Here is a 21,658-nt window from a genome sequence, read left to right as displayed (position 1 = left end):
GTCCATCAGGCTTTTCTCCTAAACTGTAGTAAGGCCACTGGGGATTTCCATAGAGCTAAATCTACTGGTCAGTTCTTGTCTTCAACTGGCTCGACCTTTCAGCAGCATCTGACACCCTCGATCATGCCTCAGCTGTGACAAACATTCCTCTTTAGGTCACCATGCTTGTCTGTTTTTCCTTCTAGCTCTCTGGCCTCTCCTTCTCAGACTCCTGTGCTGATTCTTCCTGGTCTCCCCAACCTGTACACAAGGGAACCCATTGCCATTTAGTCAATTCCAACTCATAGCAACTCTAGATGACAGAGTAGAAGTGCCCCATAGGGTTTCCAAAGCTGTAAATATTTACAAAAGTAGACTGCCACATCTTTCTCCCTCAGAGCAGCTAGTGAGTTTGAACCACCCATCTACTGGTAAGCAGCTGAGTGCTTTATCCATTGTGCCACCAGGGCTCCTTACATGAAAGGGTGCCCCAGAATTCAGTCCTTGGGCATCCCATCCAATCTTCTACTTTAAATCTATATACTGATGAGTCCTAAATTTATATCTCTAGCCCAAGCCTCTTCCCTGTACTCTGGACTCTGGTGTCTGGACTAGTATCTCCACTGGAAGGTCTAACCCAAACCCGACATGCTCAAAACCAAACTTCTGCACAAGTGGAGGGAGTATGGACAGTTTATCCATAATAAGTACAGAAGAGGCAGAGCATACAGGCACCTTGGAGCCATCCTTGATCCCCCTTCTCACACTCCACATCCAATCTGTGAGCAAATCCAGTCGGTTTTGTTTTGAGGCCTTAAAATGTTTTTAATATAAATGCTATCATATCACAATATTGTTCTACAGCTTTTTTCTCTCTCTCTCTTAACAATATGCTCTGGAGATCCATTTGAGAATGCACAGGCTCCTTCACTCTTTTTAGCTTTTACCCTCTAACAAATAACCACAGTGGTCGTTTAGATGTTCCTCTTTGCACGTGTGTTATATTTTCTCATGGGCAGAATTGGGGACGAATCCAACTAAAACGGCTGAACACATTTACACTCCAGCAGTGTCTGACAGTGCACGTTCTCTTTACATCTTGCTAACACTTGATAACAATTTACAGAAGCTTGGTGGCCTCAGAAGCGTGCCTGATTGCCACCCGGACTACATCTCCCAGGATGCACCGCGCTCCCCTTCCTACCTGATTCCCCGTAAACTGGAATGACCAATCCCTGAGGACCTCAGGAAGGGGGCGCTGCCTCTATCCCTTACCTCCTCTGCGGCGCCCGGAGCAGAAGGACTACAACTCCCATAAGTCACTGAGGACTGGCCGGGCCGGCAACCATTTCAAGGCTCGGCACGGGCGAGAGCGGGTCCAGGACTTCACTTCCCGGCAAGCCGCGCGGCCCAAGGTGCGGGACTCCATTTCCCAGCAGGCTCCAGGCCGCGGGCGCCGCGGTGCCTTGTGTGGGATGTAAGCGCGGAGGTGGGCGCGGGGGACGGAGGCCAGGACTCTTCTCGGGGTCTGAGGGGGTTGGCTTGGGGGCGCCCTTCGGACGGACTCAAAGGGGTCGGGGAGCAGGGTTCAAGGGAGGGGGCGGGGCGGCTATTGGGAGCCCCGGCGGGGTCCTTGGGGCTCACCCCCATCGGGGCCGGGGTACCGGGGCTGTGGGGGACGAGGAGGCCCTACAGCCTCGGCTGAGGGGGCCTCGCCAGCAAAAAGCGGGAGCAGGTGCGCAGAGGGTGAAGGGGGCGGGGAAGCAGGGAACAGGTGTGTGTGCAGGGTAGGGGAGACCTCAGTCGAGCCTGGGAGGGGGCCTCCCGGCCGTGCCCACCTGAGCTCCTTCCCCGGGCTCGCCCGCAGGCCGCTGCCCGCCGCCATGGGCCTGAAGGCCGCTCAGAAGACGCTCTTTCCGCTGCGCTCCATCGACGACGTAGTGCGGCTCTTCGCTGCTGAGCTGGGCCGGGAGGAGCCAGACCTGGTGCTCCTGTCCTTGGTACTGGGCTTCGTGGAGCATTTTCTGGCTGTCAACCGGGTCATCCCCACCAACGTGCCTGAGCTCACCTTCCAGCCAAGCCCTGCGCCCGACCCCCCTGGCGGCCTCACCTACTTCCCCGTAGCTGACCTATCCATCATCGCTGCCCTGTATGCCCGCTTCACTGCCCAAATCCGCGGTGCCGTCGACCTGTCCCTCTACCCCCGGGAGGGGGGTGTCTCCAGCCGTGAGCTGGTGAAGAAGGTCTCCGATGTCATCTGGAACAGCCTCAGCCGTTCCTACTTCAAGGACCGGGCCCACATCCAGTCCCTCTTCAGCTTCATCACAGGTTGGAGCCCGGCCGGTGGCAAGGGGCGGGAATCCTGGCCCACCTCTTCCCAGCACTGTAGGGTTTACAGAGCCCTTTTGAGCCTGTAAACCTTGTGAGGTGGGGCAGGTGTTACTTCTCCCCCTCCCCCCGCCTTGCCTTTGCAGTTGAGGAAACTGAAGCCCAGAGAGGAAAGGGATGTGCCAAAATCACACAGTGAAAATGGCAGGACCGAAACTCTAAATCCAGTAACCCACCCTCTGCCCCCCTCAGCACCTCCCCTCCCTGCCATTGAGCAGCCACCGGAGTCTGCAGCCCAGACTGAGGCACACAGAGCGCCAACAGATTTGAGGGTGAAGAGACAAAATAAGGCTACATTTGAGAAAGTTAAATCCAATAATATGTATAAAAATGTTTAGAAGTGAACAGACCAGGGGCTTAACCTCAGGAAGCTTAGGGCTTGCAAAGTCAATTGGCCGTCAGGTCCTGGATTGCCATGTTCAGCAAGAGCCTAGCAGGAAAAGAGTGCAGATAAATTAGGAGCATCTGCCGTGGGGTGTGTGAGGAGAGTGTTGGTCAGAGTGTCCTGTTTGTGCCATCCCTATTATCATCTAAGAAGTGCAATACAATGAGAAAACCCTTAAGTAAACAGAAATATATAATACGGTTGTGGAAAAAGGGAAGGGACAAGGTCAAAGACTAGGTTGAGCTAGAGAAGATCCAGGAAGGTCTTTTGCTGGGAGGAGGGGTGGAAAGGAGGAGGGAGAAGCTTTGAACACATAGAGGGATGGGATAGAGGAATGATGGGCAGGAGTGGTTGAATTCGGGCATAGGCTTCATGGTGGGGTGGGAGAGAGCATGACCCAGCACTACCTGGCCTCCTTCTGCCCAAGTCAGAGAGGACTCAATTTCGTGACTTTTCCCTCCCACAGGCACCAAACTGGACAGCTCCGGTGTGGCCTTTGCTGTGGTGGGGGCCTGCCAGGCCCTGGGTCTCCGGGATGTCCACCTGGCCCTGTCTGAGGACCATGCCTGGGTTGTGTTTGGGCCTAACGGGGAGCAGACAGCTGAGGTCACCTGGCATGGCAAGGGCAACGAGGATCGCAGGGGCCAGACAGTCAACGCGGGTGTGGCCGAGCGGGTATCACATCCCCTCCCTTGCCCCATTCACACTGCTAGCCCGAGCCAGCCAAGAGACTCTGCTTTCTTGGGCCACCCTTCTTCCCGTCGCTTCCCTCATATGTCAGGAAGAGAAGGCAGGCGGGCCCCTTCCCTGGCTGTCATTCCCTGGAGCAGGCACAGGCTGGGTGGGCCATCATGAGACATCTTGTCTTATCCCCTACCAAGAGCTGGCTGTACCTGAAAGGATCATACATGCGCTGTGACCGCAAGATGGAGGTGGCATTTATGGTGTGCGCCATCAACCCTTCCATTGATCTACACACTGACTCACTGGAGCTGCTGCAGCTGCAGCAGGTGAGGGCTGCCTCAGGGCCAGAGAGGGCTAGGCCAGGCTGCTGACTTGCTGTGGCACCCTGAGCAGGGACACTTTTCCCCCCTGAGCCACAACTTCCTCCTCTGTAAAATGGGTTAATAATCCCTGGCCTGGCCTTTCCCAGGCTCTTGCAAGGGTGGAATTGACATGTGAATGGGCTTTGACTCCAGTGAAGGACTGGTTCCTCAGTTCTGGCCCTTCCCACCTGGCAGGAGGTCCCTGCAGGTGCTGGACATCACCTCTGCCTGATGGGCTGAGAACCCCCGGCTCACACCTCTCTCCTTTGGCCCCTAGAAACTGCTGTGGCTGCTCTATGACCTGGGACACCTGGAAAGGTCAGCAATGGGAAGGGGCGAGGCTGGGCCTCAGAGGGCTGAGGGGTTAGGGGGCGGCCTGGGCTCAACAACATTCTCCTAGATACCCCATGGCACTGGGGAACCTGGCAGATCTGGAGGAACTGGAGCCTACTCCTGGCCGGCCGGACCCACTCACTCTCTACCATAAGGTGGGGCATCTCTGGAGGGTGCAGAGGGGAGGCCTCAAGCAGTGGCTGGGGCCCCCTTCTTCCTGGGAACTAGCGGGGGAGGGCAAGCAGGGCAGAACTTTGTGTGTTGGGGGCAGCACTCATATACTCCCCATTTTGTGAGTGTCTGCTGTGTGCCTCGCTCAGCACTGGTTACAGGGGGTGGAGACATGACCCCCTGCTCAGGTAGTCCTGGCTCTGGAAGGCGGGGGCTGCAGGAGGCTTTATCATCAGTGCGGTCCAGGATGTCCAAGAGATGGGATAGATAACCTTGTGTCCTGGGCTCCTCAGCCTGTGAGTGGCAGGGCCTGGTGTGGATACATCAGCCTTGCTTTTCCTGTGGTCTCTCAGGGTCCTCCCTAGAGTGTAACAGAGATCAAATGTGGTGGGAGCATTGAGGAAGAAGGGGTGGGGGCAGGAGGGATGGTGGTCTGGGCTTGGAAGGGTTCATGTTCGTGTAGGACAGGTGTGTGGGAAAGCCTGGGAAGGGGACATGCCCAGAGCTGGGAGGGTGTGCTCCTCCCCCACCCTAGGCCTTGGTGGGAGTGAGCGGCCCACCCCCCACAGGCCAGCCCAGGTCTCAGCAGCCATGTTCTAGACCCAGATGAAAAATACCTGATAGAGGGGCTGGCAGGCAGCGCAGGTGGGATCAGAGGTTGGGACTCCGGGATCTCCTGTTGCTCCCTCTGGGTGTGACCCAATGGGGCATGGGTGCCGCTGGAGCAGCTGAGGGCTGCTCCCCTGAGGCCCCACTGCCCACCCCCCCAGGGCATTGCCTCAGCCAAGACCTACTACCGGGATGAGCACATCTACCCCTATATGTATCTGGCTGGCTATCACTGTCGCAACCGCAATGTGCGTGAAGCTCTGCAGGCCTGGGCCGACACAGCCACTGTCATCCAGGAGTGAGGACCCCCACGAGGGCCCCCAGTCCTCCCTTCCTGCCCCACCTCATCCAAGAGTGAAGCCTGTCTCCCAAATTCCATCCAGTCCCTGGGCCTCCAAGGCCACCATTACCTGGGGGGAGGACCCCTGATAAGGGCCTTGGGCTTCCCCTGCCTTCGCCTGTCCTCCCCATCTCCAGCCACCCTCAGCCGGCAGCGGGACTCCTCCCCTGGTCTGACCACCCCCACTCTCGGTCTGGGCTGACAGACAGTCCTCTAGGAGTGATGACCCCAACCACTCCCCTGGACCCTGGGGCTACTCACCATGGCCAACACCCCACAGTGCCCTACTGCTCTCGCAGCTACAACTACTGCCGTGAAGATGAGGAGATCTACAAGGAGTTCTTTGAAGTAGCCAATGACGTCATCCCCAACCTGCTGAAGGAGGCAGCCACCCTGCTGGAGGCAGGCGAGGAGCGGCCAGGGGAGCAGGCGCAGGTGAGTGGCCAGGCCAGCCATCGGAAGACACCTGATCTCCCAGTCCCAGGACATGCAGATGAGGAAAGCTGCCTTGGTTACGCTGTGGCTGAGGTCCTAGACCTGAGTGTGAGGAGGCTGAGGGTGTTTTGAGGGGCTCTTACCCTTTTTTTAGGGGGAAACCCTGGTGGCATTGTGATTAAGAGCCATGGCTGCTAACCAAAAGGTCAGCAGTTGGAATCCACCAGGTGCTCTTTAGAAACTCTATGGGGTAGTTCCACTCTGTCCTATAGGGTTGTTATAAGTTGAAATTGACTTGATGGCAGTGGATTTGGTGTTTTGGTTTACCGTGTAGCTTCAGATAAATGGGGTCGAGACCTACCCCTCTTGTGGCCAGGGCCCCTCGTTCAGACTGGGGGTTCGTTGGAGATCGGGGATGGTGCCCACTTCTCAGTCCCGGCTGTTGTCATTAAGTGCTGTCAACTCAGTTCCTACTCATAGCAACCCTGTGTACCACAGAAGGAAACACTGCCCGGTCCTGCGCCACCCTCGCAATCATTGTGCTTGAGCCCATTGTTGCAGCCACTGTGTCAGTCCATCTTGTTGAGGGTCTTTTTCTTTTTCACTGACCGTCTACTTTACCAAGCATGATATCCCTCTCGAGGGACTGATCTTCCCTGATAACATGTCTAAAGTACGTGAGAGGTAGTCTTGGCTAATGACCGGTTTTGCCAAGGAAACCCATTGCCAATTCTGAGTCGTGGTGACTCTATGTGTTACAGAGTAGAACTGCTCCTAGAGTTTTTTTGACTATACTCTTTACAGAAATCCTTCGCCAGGCCTTTCTTCTAAGGCACTACTGGGTGGGTATGAACCACCAACCTTTCAGTTAGTAGTTGAGCGCAAACCGTTTGTGCCACCCAGAGGTTCTAAGAATGCTCTGCACCTGTGCTCACCTTTTCTGGAGCCAGGGCTCTCTGCCTAAGACTCCAACCTGTGCCCTCCCTTTATCTCACCCAGGGCACCCAGAGCCAGGGTTCTGCCCTCCAGGACCCTGAGTGCTTCGCCCACCTGCTGCGCTTCTACGATGGCATCTGCAAATGGGAGGAGGGCAGCCCCACGCCGGTGCTGCACGTCGGCTGGGCCACCTTCCTCGTGCAGTCCCTTGGCCGTTTTGAGGGACAGGTGAGGGGCCCTGCATTGGATGTTTTCAGGGGGGCTGGGGACAACAAGTGGTGCTGGAGGTCGCTAGGGAGTCAAAACTTTTATGGCCCATCCTCTGGGTACAGATGAGACTGAGACCCAAGACAGGATGGTGGCTGCTGGGGCCTGGAGTCCTGGACACTGGCCTGCAGCCCGCCCCTCAGCTTGCCCCGCCTCTTGGCCCAGGTGCGGCAGAAGGTGCGCATTGTGAGTCGGGAGGCTGAGGCAGCAGAGGCTGAGGAGCCCTGGGGCGAGGAGGCCCGGGAAGGCCGGCGACGCGGTCCGCGGCGGGAGTCCAAGCCTGAGGAGCCGCCGCCGCCCAAAAAGCTGGCGCTGGACAAGGGCCCAGGCGCTGGGCAGGGTGCGGTGCCAGGACCGCCCCGGAGGCCCCCAGCGACCAGCCCGGGTACTGCCCGTGGCCCTGAGGGAGGCAGCGCGGGCCCGGCACCTGTGCCTGCTGCGTCACCGCCACCGGAGGGCCCGGTGCTCACGTTTCAGAGCGAGAAAATGAAGGGCATGAAGGAGCTGCTGGTGGCCACCAAGATCAACTCGAGCGCCATCAAGCTGCAGCTCACAGCGCAATCGCAGGTGCAGATGAAGAAGCAGAAGGTATCCACGCCCAGCGATTACACACTGTCTTTCCTCAAGCGGCAGCGCAAGGGCCTCTGAACCACCAGGACTGCAGCCCGGATCCAGGCCCTCTCCCTCTGGGTCGAGGTGCCACCCCCACCCCAGGGGGCCTAGGCCCAAACCAGGCCCCACCTGTTCTTGACCCCAGGCTTCAGACTCTGACCCCATACTCCCAACTCTGTTGCCCCCAGCTCAGAACTGAGGGCTCTGCTTCTGCCCTAGGGATATAGGTCTGGTACCCCAGAATCCCAGCCTGCTGCTGGAAACACCACCTCAGGCCCCCACCACCAGCCCCTAGAAACTCAAGCCCCACCTCGGAAGCAAGGACTAACACTAGGCCCGTGGTGTAGCTCAGAGTGGGTCCCAGCACCTGGGGTCCACCAGCCGGGGAACCAAGGACGCCTCTCAGTTCGATCTAGGAGCTCATTTCCGCACTTGAGCATTATATCCCTTGGGAGTCCAAGCCCCGGTCCATAAACATCTTGTCCCGCTTCCAGAACTTGGAAATCTAGTGTCTTCCCCTCCCTAGCGAACCGTCTGGGACCCGAAGCTCCGCCCCTTTCCTGACCAAACTGGCCCCGGGTCAGAGCACGAGCGCCCTTCGAGCCTCCCCGAATTCCAGCCCGTCTCGGGGGACCTCGGAGGAAATCTGCAGGGGTTGGGAGTGGGTGAGGGGAGCCTGATCTCTTCCTGTTTTGTACATAGATTTATTTTTCAGTTCCAAGAAAGAAATACATTTTGTAAAAAAAAAAAAAAAAGGTCTGTGTGTCCTCTGGGGAATCGGGGACGGGCGGGCGGCCGGGTGTGGGACTCCCCGTTCTCCGCCCTCTGCTCCGGACGCGCCACCTGTAGAGCGCGGGGAGCCGCCGCCGCTGCCGCAGGACCTCGGCGCCCTGGGCTCCGCCCCCGGCCTCGGGACTTCCCCTGGCCGCCGGGGGCCGGCCCCACGGGCGCCACCTCCCGGCCGGGCGGCGGGGCATCCCCAGCTGGCCCCGCCCCCGGTGGCCGGGCCCCGCCCCCGGCCCCGAGCCCCGCCGCCTGCCCCGGCCGCCGCCCGCCCCGCCCCGCCCCGCGCAGCCCCGCGCCGGCTCCGCAGCTCGCGCCGCCCGCCCGCCGGCCCGCCCGGCGCCGGGCCATGGCGCTGCTGCGGGACGTGTCGCTGCAGGATCCGCGCGACCGCTTCGAGCTGCTGCAGCGCGTGGGAGCCGGGACCTATGGCGACGTCTACAAGGTGCGCCGGCGGCGGGCGGCGGGGAGGAGGGTGCGGGCTCGGCGCCCCGCCAGGGCGCCGGCCCCCAGCCCCGCCCCCCCTCACCCCGCTGCGCCCCTCCGCCCCTGCAGGCCCGCGACACGGCCACGTCCGAACTAGCCGCCGTGAAGATAGTCAAGCTAGATCCAGGTGAGGGCCCGGGGTCAAGGCCTCTGCGCGGCAGCGAGGGCAGCGCCGGGGCGCGGGTGAGGGGCCGAGGGTTGACACTCCGAGCCCCCCAGCAGGTGCTGTCGCCTGGCACCTGTCTGGCCCAGAGGGAGGCACTCTGTGTCCATTTTGCAGATGTGGGCACTGAGTCAGGGCAACCTCTCTGCTGCCCCATCCCATGATGCCCTGTGCTCCCCAGGGGACGACATCAGCTCCCTCCAGCAGGAAATCACCATCCTGCGTGAGTGCCGCCACCCCAATGTGGTGGCCTACATTGGCAGCTACCTCAGGTGAGGCTGCTCCCTCTTCACACCCCCCAGGCAGTCCACATGTGACCCTGCTATGTGCCCACCCCAGCTCTGTGTCCCCCCAGGAATGACCGTCTGTGGATCTGCATGGAGTTCTGTGGAGGGGGGTCCCTGCAGGAGATTTACCATGGTGAGGCCCAGGACTCCGAGACTCCAGTCCCAGAGGGCCACAACCTTCCCCCAGGCCCAGGATGGGGCAGCAGGAGAGAGCCCAGGCCGTGGACTTGGGCCCCTCGCCTCCCCTGACTTGCTGTGTGACCTTGAGAGAAATGCTGTCCCAGACTGTGCAGGGAGGAGATGTGGCCAACATTCCTTTGACCCAGCACTGCCTGCTTTCCCCTACACGGGGTGGTCTGGGAGGATTGGCATGTCCCCCAGCCCCCTTTCCAGCCCTTACCCCTTCCATTTCAGCCACCGGGCCCCTGGAGGAACGGCAGATTGCCTGTGTCTGCCGAGAGGCCTTGAAGGTAGCTGGGCCCACAGAGCATCCCCATCCCCTAGTCCCCAGGAGCTGTGGGCAGGGAGCCCAGCTGGCCAGTGTGTGTGTGTGGAGGGGGGGTGCTCCAAGCAGGGCTGGCCTGAGGGGCTGTGGGTCCTGGGGGGTAGGGGCCCCAGCCCTGTTGCAGGAAGCAGCCCATTTCCCTCTCAACTCAGTCACTTCCTGTTTGGGGAGAGGGGAGGAGGAAGCAGCTTGGGTGGGGGGCCCCAGTCCTAAGAGGAGGTTCAGGACAGGTGGGATGGTTTTAGAGTAGGCCTGCTCTCAGGGGCTCCTCTTTGTCCCCAGGGATTGCACCACTTGCATTCTCAGGGGAAGATCCACAGAGACATCAAGGTAGGGGTCTGGCCAAGGGCATTGTGGGAAGGAAGAGAAGGATCCTTCCTCTAGGGGCACCAGACAGGATTCGCTCTTCTCCATTCCCACAGGGAGCCAACCTTCTCCTCACCCTCCAGGGAGACGTCAAGCTGGGTCAGTACCTGGGGACGAAATCAGGGTGAGGGTTCTGTGGATGCTCCTGAAATCTTAGATCCCTAATTCAGGTTCCGGGTGTCCTTGGGCAAGCTGCTTTTCTGCCTTGTGCCTCAGTTTCCCCGCTTAGAACATGGAACAGTGTTCCATTCCTGCTATAAGTTGATTCAGGTTGGGTCTGTACAATGTCTGATGCAGGACCAGGTGCTCGGTCAGGGTGAGGGCTGGTGACCCCTCCCAGGGGGAACGTGGTCTTACCTCGGGCCTGTGGCAGCTGTGGCTGGACCTGGACGGTCTGCTGTCTGAGCCCCACCAGGTGCATCCTGACCCTGCACCTTGGGTGTAGTGGAAGCCGGAGGGTGGATGAGAGTTGCCGTTTCTCCCTGCAGCTGACTTTGGGGTGTCAGGCGAGCTGACAGCATCTGTGGCTAAGAGGAGGTCTTTCATTGGGACTCCATACTGGTGAGGCTGTACCCTGGGTAGGGGGCGGGGGCCACAAATGGGGTACCCAGTCATCCCATCTGTGACCCTGCGTCTAGGATGGCCCCGGAGGTGGCGGCCGTGGAGCGCAAAGGTGGCTACAACGAGCTGTGTGACGTCTGGGCCCTGGGCATCACCGCTATTGAGCTGGGCGAGCTGCAGCCCCCACTCTTCCATCTGCATCCCATGAGGTCAGCCCAGCAAAAGCCCCTTGCCTACCCCTGGCCCTGCTGATGACCCTTGACTTCTGACCTCGCATCTTCCACAGGGCCCTGATGCTCATGTCCAAGAGCAGCTTCCAGCCGCCCAAGCTGAGAGACAAGACTCGATGGTGAGGGCCCCCTGCCCCCTCCTGGGACCCCCTTTTTAGCCAGGCCTCCTGGAGAGGAAGAGCCTTCTGCCAATTCCCAGGGTACACTGCGAGAGCCCTGCCCTCTCTGGCCTCCACAGACCACCAAGTGAAGACTTGGCGTGGGCAGGAAAGAAGACTGCCTGGTGATAACAGAGGGGTGGCTGTGTCACAACAGCAGTTGTTGCTCAGGCAGGGGCCCTCGGCCTCAGGCTGGCTCCTTCCTGGGCGGGCCCTGCTGGCTCCTGCTGGTGGCTGGGACCGCTGGCAGGATGCCCTGCTTGAGGACTCACCTGGCTCTGGGGATGGGGTCTCTTGTGCCCACTAGGACTCAGAATTTCCACCATTTCCTCAAGTTGGCACTGACAAAGAACCCCAAGAAGAGGCCGACAGCAGAGCGGCTTCTGCAGGTGGGAGGCAAGGGGCAGGGCAGGGGGGCTTGCTGCTCAGAAGTGGGCCCCGAGACCAGCAGCCAACCTGATTGGCCCCCTCAACCCTCCAGCACCCATTCACAACCCAGCAGCTCCCTCGGGCCCTCCTCACTCAGCTGTTGGACAAGGCCAATGACCCCCACCTGGAAAGCCCCTCCCCTGAAGACTGTGACCTGGAGGTAGGTGAGGGGAACTGGGGAAATGGGTCTTGGCTGGCCTGGTTGGAAGGAGCCCAAGGTGACATAGGGCAAGGTCCCTTCAGCTTGTCTGTTCCAGCACAAGAACCCCCTCTTCAGACAGTGGAACTCAGCCTGAGACCCTTTCCTCAGCCAGAGCTGGGTCTGACAGGTTCCTGCCTTTGGGCCTTGCCCTGCCCGTAACACCAGCTAAGGTGTCTTCTTGCTTTCTGTGTGATCTTTGGCAAGTGTCTTGACCTCTCTGTGCCTGTTTTCCCACCTCTAAAGTGAGGGTTGCATTTTACTTCATGATCATCTGAGAGGGTTGTTGTGAGAACTTACTAGGCTGGCTACATGGCCACTATTTCTGCTCTTTCTTAGACTTATGACATGTTTCCTGACACCATTCACTCCCGGGGGCAGCATGGGCCGGCTGAGAGGACCCCCTCGGAGATCCAGTGTGAGCCTGGGGGGTGGGGTGTGTGCGGGTTTGGTGGAGGGGGCCGACACTGAGACCCTGGCCCCTAACTCCTTTACCTTGGGCCCCCCCAGTTCACCAGGTGAAATTTGGTGCCCCCCGCAGGAAGGAAACAGACCCACTAAATGAGCCGGTGAGGGGTTGGAAGGGTGGCACGTAGGGGTGGGATGGGGTCAGGAACAGGGGGGCGGAGGCGAGGGGCTCCAAAGGAGGTGGGGCCTCTCGAATTGAGGGAGCTGTCCCAAGCAGGCCTGTCCCTCCTGGGTTCTGGGTGCTGAGGGTTCTTTCCTGCACCAACCCCTTCTGGACAGCCAGCTGGGAGGTGGCAAGATGACCATGCCTTTCTAAAAAGGGGATCTCTCATACCCTGAAGACCACCCCCCGCCCCCGCACATTCAGCCACGTTTCTCTCTGCCTTATTGCTGCATCTTTGAGTCACTGTCTCTCACTCTTGGTATCTCTCTTTGCTCCCACAGTCTCTTAATCTCTCTATCACTTGCTCTCTCACTGTCTCTGTGCCTCTTCATCGCTGTCTCTGTCTTTGTCTTTCGCAATCTCTTGGTCTCTGTCTCTTACTGTCTCACAGTCTCCTGCCCACTGTCGTTTCACTTTCCTTCTCTCTGTCTGTCTTCTCTCTCTCCCACAATCTTTTGATTGCTCTCTCACAGTGACTCTCTGTCTCTCTGCCCCTCCCCTGGCCTCTCTGCCTCGGTTTCCCCACAGTGGGAGGAGGAGTGGACATTGCTGGGAAAGGAGGAGCTGAGTGGGTAAGTGAGGGAGGGAAGGAGGCGGAGGCAGGGGAGGTTGGGGCGGCAGAGAAGGCTGACCTCTGACTCCTCCCACCCAGGAGCCTGCTGCAGTCCGTCCAGGAGGCCCTGGAGGAGAGGTGAGGGGCTAGGTGGGGGAGGGGGCAGCCAGGCCTGGGCCCGTCACACCTCCTGCCTCATTTCTCTCGTGTTTGTCCCCTATAGGAGCCTGACCATCCGGCCAGCTTTGGAAGTCCAGGTGTAGAGAGAGGCAGAGATGGGCGAGGTGGGGTGCTTCAGGGAGTGCTGTTGGGGTCCCCCTGCTAACAGCCAGTCTGGCCCTGACCCTCCTGCCAGGCCCTGGACTCCCCAGACGAAGCCATGGGAACCATCAAGCGGGCCCCGTTTCTGGGGCCGTCCCCCACTGAGCCTCCAGCTGAGAACTCTTTATCCAGCCCTCCCGGTGAGCCCCAGACTGGGAATGCTGGGAGGCAGCTCCAGGGTGGCATCAGGGCTGGACATCACAGAGGTTCTGTGCCTGCAGGGACCCCACCCCTGGCTCCACCAGGCCCTGACAGCCCCCCACTGCTTCCCACCACCTGGGCCACCATGAAGCACCAGGCGGATCTTGAGGTGAGAAGTGCTGTGGGGGGCTGGGGGCTGGGGAGGCTGGGGCATCACCTCGGCCCTGATTCCCTCCCTCCCTCCCAGAGATCATCCTGCCACGGGCTCCCCCCGACCCCCAAAGTGCACGTAAGTACTTGCCCCACAGCCCACAGCCCTGCCCCTCTGCCCCCCATGCCCCTTTCCAGCTCTGGCCCCCCCACAGATGGGCGCCTGCTTCTCCAAGGTCTTCAATGGCTGCCCCCTCCGGATCCATGCAGCTGTCACCTGGATTCACCCTGTCACCCGGGGTAGGCCAGGGTCAGGGGGCCAGGGAAGAGGCAGGAGCCGGGACTCTCCTGGCTGGGGTGGGGTGTATGACTGATCTCTGACCCGTACCCAAACCTGCAGACCAGTTCCTGGTGGTGGGGGCTGAGGAAGGCATCTACACGCTCAACCTGCATGAACTGCATGAGGATACCCTGGAGAAGGTGAGGTGGCAGGCAGCCGCGAGGGCAGGTGGCTCGGGGGCTGGGTGCTGACCCCCATCCACCGACCTCTCTCCCTCCAGCTGATTTCACACCGCTGCTCCTGGCTCTACTGCGTGAACAACGTGCTGCTGTCACTGTCAGGTAGACATCGGGGCGGGAGGAGGCGGGCCTGCAGCACCCTGGCTCCACAGCGCCTGCCCACCAGCCCTCTCGAGCCTCCTCCCACCCTCCCTGCAGGAAAATCCACGCACATCTGGGCCCATGACCTCCCAGGCCTGTTTGAGCAGCGGCGGCTACAGCAGCAGGTCCCCCTGTCCATCCCTACCAACCGCCTCACCCAGCGCATCATCCCCAGGTCAGGGCCCCTGGGGGACTGGGGAGACAGAGGGCCAGAGCCGGGGTGGCACTGTGGCGTCATCTGTTCCTGGGACTGTTGTGATCTCAGACATGTGACATCATCTCTCTGAGCCTCAGTTTTCTCATCTGTCAGTGCAGTTGATAGCCTTCTTCCCCCACCCCTGAGGCTTGTTGGGAGGCAAAAAAGGAGATAGCGGATGTGAAGGTGCTTTGCAAACTGTAGGGGACCTGCAAACTGTAGAACGCCTACCGCGCTTCATAGGTTGAGGGGCTTAATCTGACGGTTGGCAAACATTTCCTGAGTACCCGTTATACGCCAGGCCTTCTGCTGGGCTCGGAGCTATAACGAATCGAATGCATCCTTGTCTTCAAGAAAGAGGGTGAGGTAGACCCAAAACCAGACAGTTAAGAGCTGAACTGTGGCCGCTTAGGCAGTGGTGGCTCAGTGGTACGGTTCTCCTCTTCCATGTGGGAGACCCAGTTCTATTCCCCAGCCAGTGCACCTCTGCACAGCCTCCACCCGTCTGTCTGTAGAGGCTTGTGTTGCTATGATGCTAGACAGGTTTCAGCAGAGTTTTCTGACTACGATAGACTAGGAACAAAGGCCTGGCGATCTACTTCCTAAAACCAGCCACTGAGAACCCTGTGGATCATAAAGGTGCAATCCACCGCTGACCACGGGGATCGTTCTGCTGTGCGTGAAGTCCCCATGAGTCAGGGCCCGACTTGATGGCAGCTAACAGCAATGCTGAGGCCATCTAGAGGGAGAGCTTGGGGGGAGGAGTTCAGAGAGGTGGACGAGTTCGTGGATTTTGAAAGTGCGTAAAGGTTTTCCCGGCAGACGAGTTAGGGAACAGCACTCCGGGCAGAGGGAACAGCAAGCACAGATGTGTGCGGGGCCCCTGGGGAGCTACAAGGCGTTTGGCTGAGGGAGGGGGAGGAGCAGTGGAGACGAAGCTGCACCGGGGCTGAGCCCTTCCGGTGGTGCCAGGTCGAGGATTAGGCTTTGTCCAGCTGACAGAGGGCACCGCGAGCACGGTAGAAGGATTACTTTGCGTGTCAGTCAGGATTCTTTCTGTGGCTGGTGATTCTGGTCACTGGCTAAGCTAAAAGGGAACTTAATGGCTCATGTAACTGGAAAGCCCACGAATAGGTTAGCTTCAGGCCCAGTTGGATCCAGGACTTAAATGGCACCCCTTGGCTCTCTTTTTCTCTTGTTAACTGTATTCTCAGGCAGGCTTCCTCCTCAAATGATGGCCACCTGCAGTTCCAGGCCAGTGTTCCGGTAGCAAATGGCCCAGTGAAACTGGAACTGCTCTTTCCAAGGAATTTCAACAAATATTCCAGGGTCGATTCTATTTGGTCTAGCTTAGGTCCGTGCCCATCCCTGAGCCAGTTACAGTGGCCAGCCAGTGAGGAGCTCTGGTGGCCAGGCCTGGGCCGTGTGCCCTCTCCTGGAGCCTGGGGGAAGGGGAAGGGGCTCATCAGCCCCACCCAGAGGGAGGAGATGCTGGACAGATAGAATAGGAGGCACCTGGTGGATGGTGGGAAGGGTGAGCTAGGGGGAGGTTGACAAGAAGTTATCTGGAAAGGAGTCCCATGTCCGTGTCGTGACCAGAGATGAGGGGATTAGGCTGAGGGATGGTGAGAACTGGATGGACTGGAGCAGTATTTAGGAAGTGGAATTGACAGGATTTGGTGGCTGATTGGAGCAAGGGGGAGGGAAGGAGGGAGGGATCAGGGACCTCCAGAGAAGCAGCTCAGCTTCGCAGTGTTTTATGAGGTGCTGGAGGCAGTCCAAGGTCCCTCACTTAGTCATTCAGCAGATATCTCCTGAGCCCCTAGTACATGCCAGGCACTGTTCGGGGTGGGTACATCCATGAGCTAAAGAGCCCAATATCCCCGCTACCTTCTCCTGACTTCCTCATGGCAAGACACACAACACGGTCGACACAAAACAGGAGTAAATTCTGTGGCGATGCCCAGAGAGGGAATGCTATGGAAGGCAGAGAAGCAGGGAGAGGGGAGGGCCTGGAGGGCTGTAGTTTTAAACAGGGTGCTCAGGGAGGTCTGTTTGAGCAAAGACTTGAAGCAGGTGAGAGAACAAGCCCTGTGGATCTCTGGGGGAGGGCATCCGGGCAGAGGGGCCGCCCAGTGCAAAGGCCCTGAGGCAGGAGCACACCTGGCCTGTTGGAGGAACATCATAGAGCCAGCTTGGCCAGAACAGAAGGACTGAAGGGAGATGTGGCCTTGTGGCTGCCCTGTGGTCTTTGGTTGTGACTTTGTGATCTGAGGGCCACCTCACGGTGTTTAGCAGAGAAGTGACGTGAGCTGTCTTAGGTTTTAACAAGATCACTTTAGCTGGAGAATATACTGAGGGGTGAGGGTGAAAGTAGGGGGACCCGTAGGAGGCTATTGCGGTGAACCTGGTGGGAGGGGGTGGGGGCTCAGCCAGGGTAGCCAAGGAGGAGGTGAAAGTGGTCAGATGCTGGACCTAATTTGGAAGACAGCCAACAGGATTTCCTGACAGATGGGTGGTGGATGGAAGAGGATGGGGAGTCAAGGATGACTCCAAGGTTTTGGCCCAGGCTGCAGGAAGGATGGAGCTGTCATCAGCTGAGGGTGGAGCAGGTGTCAGCAGGGCGGGGGCGGGGGGGTGGTGAGAATCTGGTGTGGTCACATTGAGCACCGATTAGTACGAGGGAAGCTGTCCCCTGGTCGCTGGCTGGGTGGGGCTGGAGTTCTGAGACCAGGCCTGAGTTGTGGGCTTAGAAGTTGTCAAGGCCAGGTGGGTGGTGATGGAAGCTGGTGGACCAGGCCATGAGGACGGGGAAGCTAGGCCAGAGACTGTCCCAGCTAGGAGACATTGAGGGCCTGCCTGCCCTGGGCCCTGGGGTGCGCTCCCTCCAGGGCTGTAGTTGCAGCCTGTGACCCGGGCTTCATGAGCTCAGTCCCCCAGCGAGCCCTGCTTTGGCCCAGGACCTGCAGGAGATGGCCCACCAGAGCCACAGTGAGCCCCAGGTGGCTTTGGGCGTGTGTTTGGAAAATTAGAGTTGTGGCATCCGCCACTTTGGACATTAGGAATGGAGACTCTGAATTGTTGGGAGAAAAAACAAACACCGAGAACTGTGCCTCTGATTCATTTGCAGGCCGTTTGGGGAAAACAGTGGGAGGAACGTGGGGAGAGCCGAGGGCGGATGGACAGCCAGAGGCAGACTCCTCAGCGGGGCCTGGTGGAGGCAGCAGGCAGGGCTCCAGACATGGAGCCCCACTCCCCAAAGGAAGAGACAGGCTCACAGGGCCTCCTGGGAACTTGGGGAATACCAGTAGCCAAGGCAGGGATCCTGCTGGTGACCACCCCTTGCCATTTCCTCCGGGCCACTGGGCCCACGTGACCTCAGCTGCAGCCAAGGCAACAGATGGCAGGTTGCTTGCCATCTTCTTGCAAGTCATTTGACCTCCTTGGGCCACTTCACCCATCTGTGAAATGGGGCGAGTGGGGGGGGGATGGGGCCATGAGCACTCTCTGTAGCCTGCAGAGCGGAGCCTGTGTATGTCCTGGCCCCTCCACGCTCTCCCTCATGCCTTCATTTCTTCATTTATACCCTGCTTTCATCTACACGGGATTTCCAGACTCAGAATAGATGGAGAGGTCTAGTCAGGGATGGTATAAGCTTGCCCTTTTTGAGTGCCCACAGGGTACTGGGCGCTGCTGAGCCCTCCCCTGTATGAGCTCATTCAGTCCTCACAGCAATCCTATCAGGTGGGCACTACTGTTATCCCATTTTACAGATGAGGAAACTGAGGCATGGAGAAGCTAAGTGACTTGACCGAAGTCCCACAGAGTTAGTGGTCATTCTGTAATTGAGACCTTTGGACTCTGGAGGTGCTCCAGGCTGTAGTGGTGGATGCTGGAGCCATGAGACTGCCTTCAGATCCCATTCACTTCACCAGCTGTGTTACCTGGGCAGGTCACTTTACCTCTCTGGGCCTCAGTCTCTCTCACCTGTGAGGCAGGGATGATAGAACCCACCCCATGGGGCTTTGCAGGCCTCACCCACAGATGGCGCCGTGACACATGTCCCGTTGTCCCTCTGCAGACGCTTTGCCCTGTCCACCAAGATCCCTGACACCAAAGGCTGCCTGCAATGTCGCGTGGGTAAGAGCTGGGCCAGGTGGGCTGGGGGAGGGAAGTGGGGTGCAGGCCAGCACGGCGCCCACTGCCCTCTTCCTTTGCAGTGCGGAACCCCTACACAGGCAGCACCTTCCTGCTGGCTGCCCTGCCCGCCAGTCTGCTCCTGCTGCAGTGGTACGAGCCACTGCAGAAGTTCCTGCTGCTGAAGGTGCGGGGTGGGCGGCTGTGAGGGACCCAGGGAGCACCAGGCAGGGGCAGCCGGGGCCTGAGCACCCTTGTTGCCCCCCAGAACTTCTCCAGCCCCCTGCCCAGCCCAGCAGGGATGCTGGAGCCCCTGGTGCTGGACGGGAAGGAGCTGCCACAGGTGTGTGTGGGGGCTGAGAGCCCTGAGGGGCCTGGCTGCCGTGTCCTGTTCCACATCCTGCCCCTGGAGGCTGGCCTGACGCCTGACATCCTCATCCCGCCTGGTGAGCAGGAGCCCAGGCTGCTGTGTGCGTGTGTGCGTGCATGTGTGAGAGAGAGAGCTAGCTAGCAGACTCTCAAAGCAGGTCCCCCCAGCCTAGGGCTCCAGGGATACCCTGGGGCTGACAGCAGCCAAGTGGGGCCCACCTCAATGAGCCTGGGCTGAGCTTCCACAAAAGATGCCATGGAACCAAAGGGCTCGGCAGCTAAGGACGAGTTGAGCAGCACCGCTCTGGGTTGTTGCGGAGGGGCTGCACAGACAGAGGCCCCCATTGCAAGCGAGGAGACAGGATACTGGGTGCTGGGATAGTCGGGGGGCACAGCAAGCATGGTGGGTAGTAGGTACCAGGGGCAAGGCAGACAGGTTGGCTGGGGCTGCACACGCAGGCTTTTACCCTCAGTCCTCACGAAGGCCCTGCAGGGTGGCCGTTGTCTCTGCTGTGCTGCAGACAGGGACCCTTGGGTCCCTGTGCAGAGAGGTGAGGCGACTTGCGTGAGGTCATGCTGTGACTGAAGCAGGAAGCCTGGTTCACCTTACCCAGCAGCCCCGGGCCCTGACTCCCCCTCTTGCCTCAGTTTCTGCAACTGTTTCCTGAGACTAGGTATCTGAGCCCACGGGGCCATTGTAAGGCTGGCTATTGCATGTCCCCGTGTTCTCTTGGGGGCCAAAGGTGGTTGGTGGCTCAGCCAGGCTGTGTCCCCTTTTCTGCTTGCAGAGGGGATCCCAGGCTCGGCCCAGCAGGTGATCCAAGTGGACAGGGACACAGTCCTGGTCAGTTTTGAACGTGAGTGCTCATGAGGTCAGGGCTGGGGCCAGTAGAGCATCGGGGGGTGGGAAGCCGTGTGGGTTGGCCTCCCTAGAAGGGAGTCCCCCATCCATTCTGGCCCACTGCCCTCTCCCTGTGCAGGCTGCGTGAGGATTGTCAACTTGCAGGGTGAGCCCACAGCCACACTGGCACCTGAGCTGACCTTTGACTTCCCCATTGAGACTGTGGGTGAGTGAATCAGAGGTGGGGGTGGGATTGTCTCCAGCCCAGAGCACATGGTGTGGCCCTGGGGCCTTGGGCTGGCAACTGGACCAGGAGGCAGGTCCCCCAGCTCCTCCTGAGAGCCTCCCGGTAACCCACAGTCAGTGAGGGCCTCTGTGGCCCAGATTTGGGCCCGGGGTGTGGCTGAGAGACTGACCCCCCAGGGCAGGATGTAGGGCTGACAGTGGCCCTACCCCTCCAGTGTGTCTGCAGGACAGTGTGCTGGCCTTCTGGAGCCATGGGATGCAAGGTCGCAGCGTGGACACCAACGAGGTGAGTGGGTTGAGGGGCCCGGCTGCCCATCCACCCAGCTGCTCCCCCGCCTGTCCCCACCTCCTAGGAGAGGACCCGCCAGGGTGGCCTCAGTGTCCCTTTTCTTCCCAGGTGACCCAGGAGATCACAGATGAGACGAGGATCTTCCGAGTGCTTGGAGCCCATAGGTAGGACATAGAGGCCCAGCCTCCCCTGAGGCCAGAGAGGAGATGGTCATGGCCGAGGGGTCCCCTACCTGCTCACCTCTGGTCCTCTCTCCCCTCCAGAGACATCGTCCTCGAGAGCATCCCCACTGACAACCCAGATGCTCACAGCAACCTCTACATTCTCACGGGCCATCAGAGCAGCTACTGAGCGGCCCCAGGCCTCAGCTGCAAGACCCGAAGGCCAGGGGCCTCCCAGCGTGGAGCAGCCCGGGCCTCCGGCTCTGCTGGGTGAAAGGGCAGAAGAATCCTGAGAGCCATTTTGGGGCCTGGGAGAGGGGAGCCCACCCCACACCTCTGCAATAACTGGACCTGACAAAGCTGTTGTCACAGCCCCGCTCCCAGGCAGCTTGGTCCCCAGTGGCCCAAGGCAGCAGTCTGGGACAAGACAGGCCGGGCCTGGGCGATCCATTCCATTTTGTTCCACATTCCCTTTCCACTCTTTCTGCCAAGAGCCTACCCCTACATGCTGTTCCAGGGAACAAGTATTTAAAAGAGAAAACTATATTGGTATTAAAACTGGTTTGATTTTGCTCCACTGGTCCCTGTGGGGGGTGGGGGCTGAGCCATGCCTCATGCCTCATCTTCCCACACCCTCCCTCCTGTCTGTGGGTCCCAGGGCTGTGGGTGCGTGCCTGTGTCTCCTGAGTTCGGAAGCCAGGCAGCAGCGAGGAGCAGCCGGGGCCCCAGCAGGCATCTCAGGGCCAGGTCCTCTGGTGCGCCCCAGTCAGGATCTAGCCCCGGCTCTGCAGCTGAGGCCCCTTTGTGGCTTGGACCCCAAGGGGTGATGTGGATGGATGAAGCTGGTATAGAGGCTTAGGAAGGCCTTGAACAAATGGGTTTTCATCCAGGGCACCCCCTGCCCCAGATAGGACTGCACCAGGTCACCTGTGGGTGGGCCAAGGGAGGCTATTGGCCTTGAGAGACAACCCTGCAGTGACCACTAAGTGGGGTCGCTGTTCCAGTCCTGGGGCTGGCTTCTGTCCGCTGCCCAGGCATGTGTCAGGCCAGGGACAGCTAAAAACGGGCATGATCATTGGGTCTGACCTCGGGAAAATTAGCCTATGTCCATTTAACAGATATTCCCCAGGGCCCTCAGTGCCAGGCCCTGGGGTCGTTGCCAAGATGTGGGCCAGCCCCTGGTGAGGAGACCCCACCAGCTCCTGAGCCTACATCTGGAGGGCATGTCTGCCCATGGCTGACCTTGTGCTTACATTGTCATTGTCCCACGGCTCCCTTTCAGGAGGCTCCATACC

General features: G+C 59.5%; 2 protein-coding genes across 3 annotated transcripts; both read left to right on the top strand.

Moving 5' to 3' along the window:
* The first annotated feature begins 1,387 nt into the window (after positions 1-1,387).
* MEN1 (menin 1) lies at positions 1,388-8,246 on the top strand. Of its 2 annotated transcripts, none has more exons than XM_049892402.1 (10): positions 1,388-1,468; positions 1,847-2,307; positions 3,219-3,427; positions 3,634-3,762; positions 4,076-4,116; positions 4,199-4,286; positions 5,073-5,209; positions 5,551-5,686; positions 6,686-6,850; positions 7,055-8,246. In XM_049892402.1, exons 2-10 carry the CDS (start codon positions 1,863-1,865, stop codon positions 7,535-7,537), a joined length of 1,833 nt encoding a protein of 610 aa, XP_049748359.1. In that variant the 5' UTR covers positions 1,388-1,468; positions 1,847-1,862; the 3' UTR covers positions 7,538-8,246. The 2 variants fall into 2 exon arrangements, with proteins under 2 accessions (XP_049748359.1, XP_049748358.1); XM_049892401.1 differs by having other exon boundaries at positions 1,424-1,456.
* Positions 8,247-8,591: 345 nt separating this feature from the next.
* MAP4K2 (mitogen-activated protein kinase kinase kinase kinase 2) lies at positions 8,592-20,921 on the top strand. Its single transcript, XM_049892400.1, has 32 exons — positions 8,592-8,729; positions 8,840-8,897; positions 9,115-9,205; positions 9,289-9,353; positions 9,635-9,690; positions 10,008-10,055; positions 10,148-10,190; positions 10,580-10,652; positions 10,730-10,861; positions 10,939-11,001; positions 11,348-11,429; positions 11,522-11,629; positions 12,008-12,086; positions 12,179-12,237; positions 12,828-12,871; positions 12,952-12,990; positions 13,076-13,109; positions 13,208-13,313; positions 13,395-13,483; positions 13,562-13,603; positions 13,680-13,764; positions 13,865-13,944; positions 14,025-14,085; positions 14,182-14,299; positions 18,402-18,460; positions 18,541-18,644; positions 18,726-18,903; positions 19,615-19,683; positions 19,807-19,893; positions 20,129-20,199; positions 20,311-20,366; positions 20,466-20,921. The coding sequence occupies exons 1-32, from the start codon at positions 8,634-8,636 to the stop codon at positions 20,551-20,553; spliced, it is 2,463 nt and encodes an 820-aa protein (XP_049748357.1). The 5' UTR covers positions 8,592-8,633; the 3' UTR covers positions 20,554-20,921.
* Positions 20,922-21,658: the final 737 nt, after the last annotated feature.

The sequence above is a fragment of the Elephas maximus genome, chromosome 7 (assembly GCF_024166365.1).
Source record: "Elephas maximus indicus isolate mEleMax1 chromosome 7, mEleMax1 primary haplotype, whole genome shotgun sequence".
Taxonomy (NCBI): Eukaryota; Metazoa; Chordata; class Mammalia; order Proboscidea; family Elephantidae; genus Elephas; species Elephas maximus.
This window is presented reverse-complemented; position numbering and strand designations above follow the sequence as displayed.

Excerpts from the sequence above, each read along its gene's own strand:
- MEN1 (XM_049892401.1), top strand. Across the intron at positions 4,287-5,072 it reads CACTCACTCTCTACCATAAG|GGCATTGCCTCAGCCAAGAC; the intron begins GTGGGGCATCTC and ends CCACCCCCCCAG. Across the intron at positions 6,851-7,054 it reads TTGGCCGTTTTGAGGGACAG|GTGCGGCAGAAGGTGCGCAT; the intron begins GTGAGGGGCCCT and ends CTCTTGGCCCAG.
- MAP4K2 (XM_049892400.1), top strand. The coding sequence starts at position 8,634 with ATGGCGCTGCTGCGGGACGTGTCGCTGCAGGATCCGCGCGACCGCTTC. Across the intron at positions 13,604-13,679 it reads CCCCGACCCCCAAAGTGCAC|ATGGGCGCCTGCTTCTCCAA; the intron begins GTAAGTACTTGC and ends GCCCCCCCACAG. Across the intron at positions 20,367-20,465 it reads CGAGTGCTTGGAGCCCATAG|AGACATCGTCCTCGAGAGCA; the intron begins GTAGGACATAGA and ends TCTCCCCTCCAG.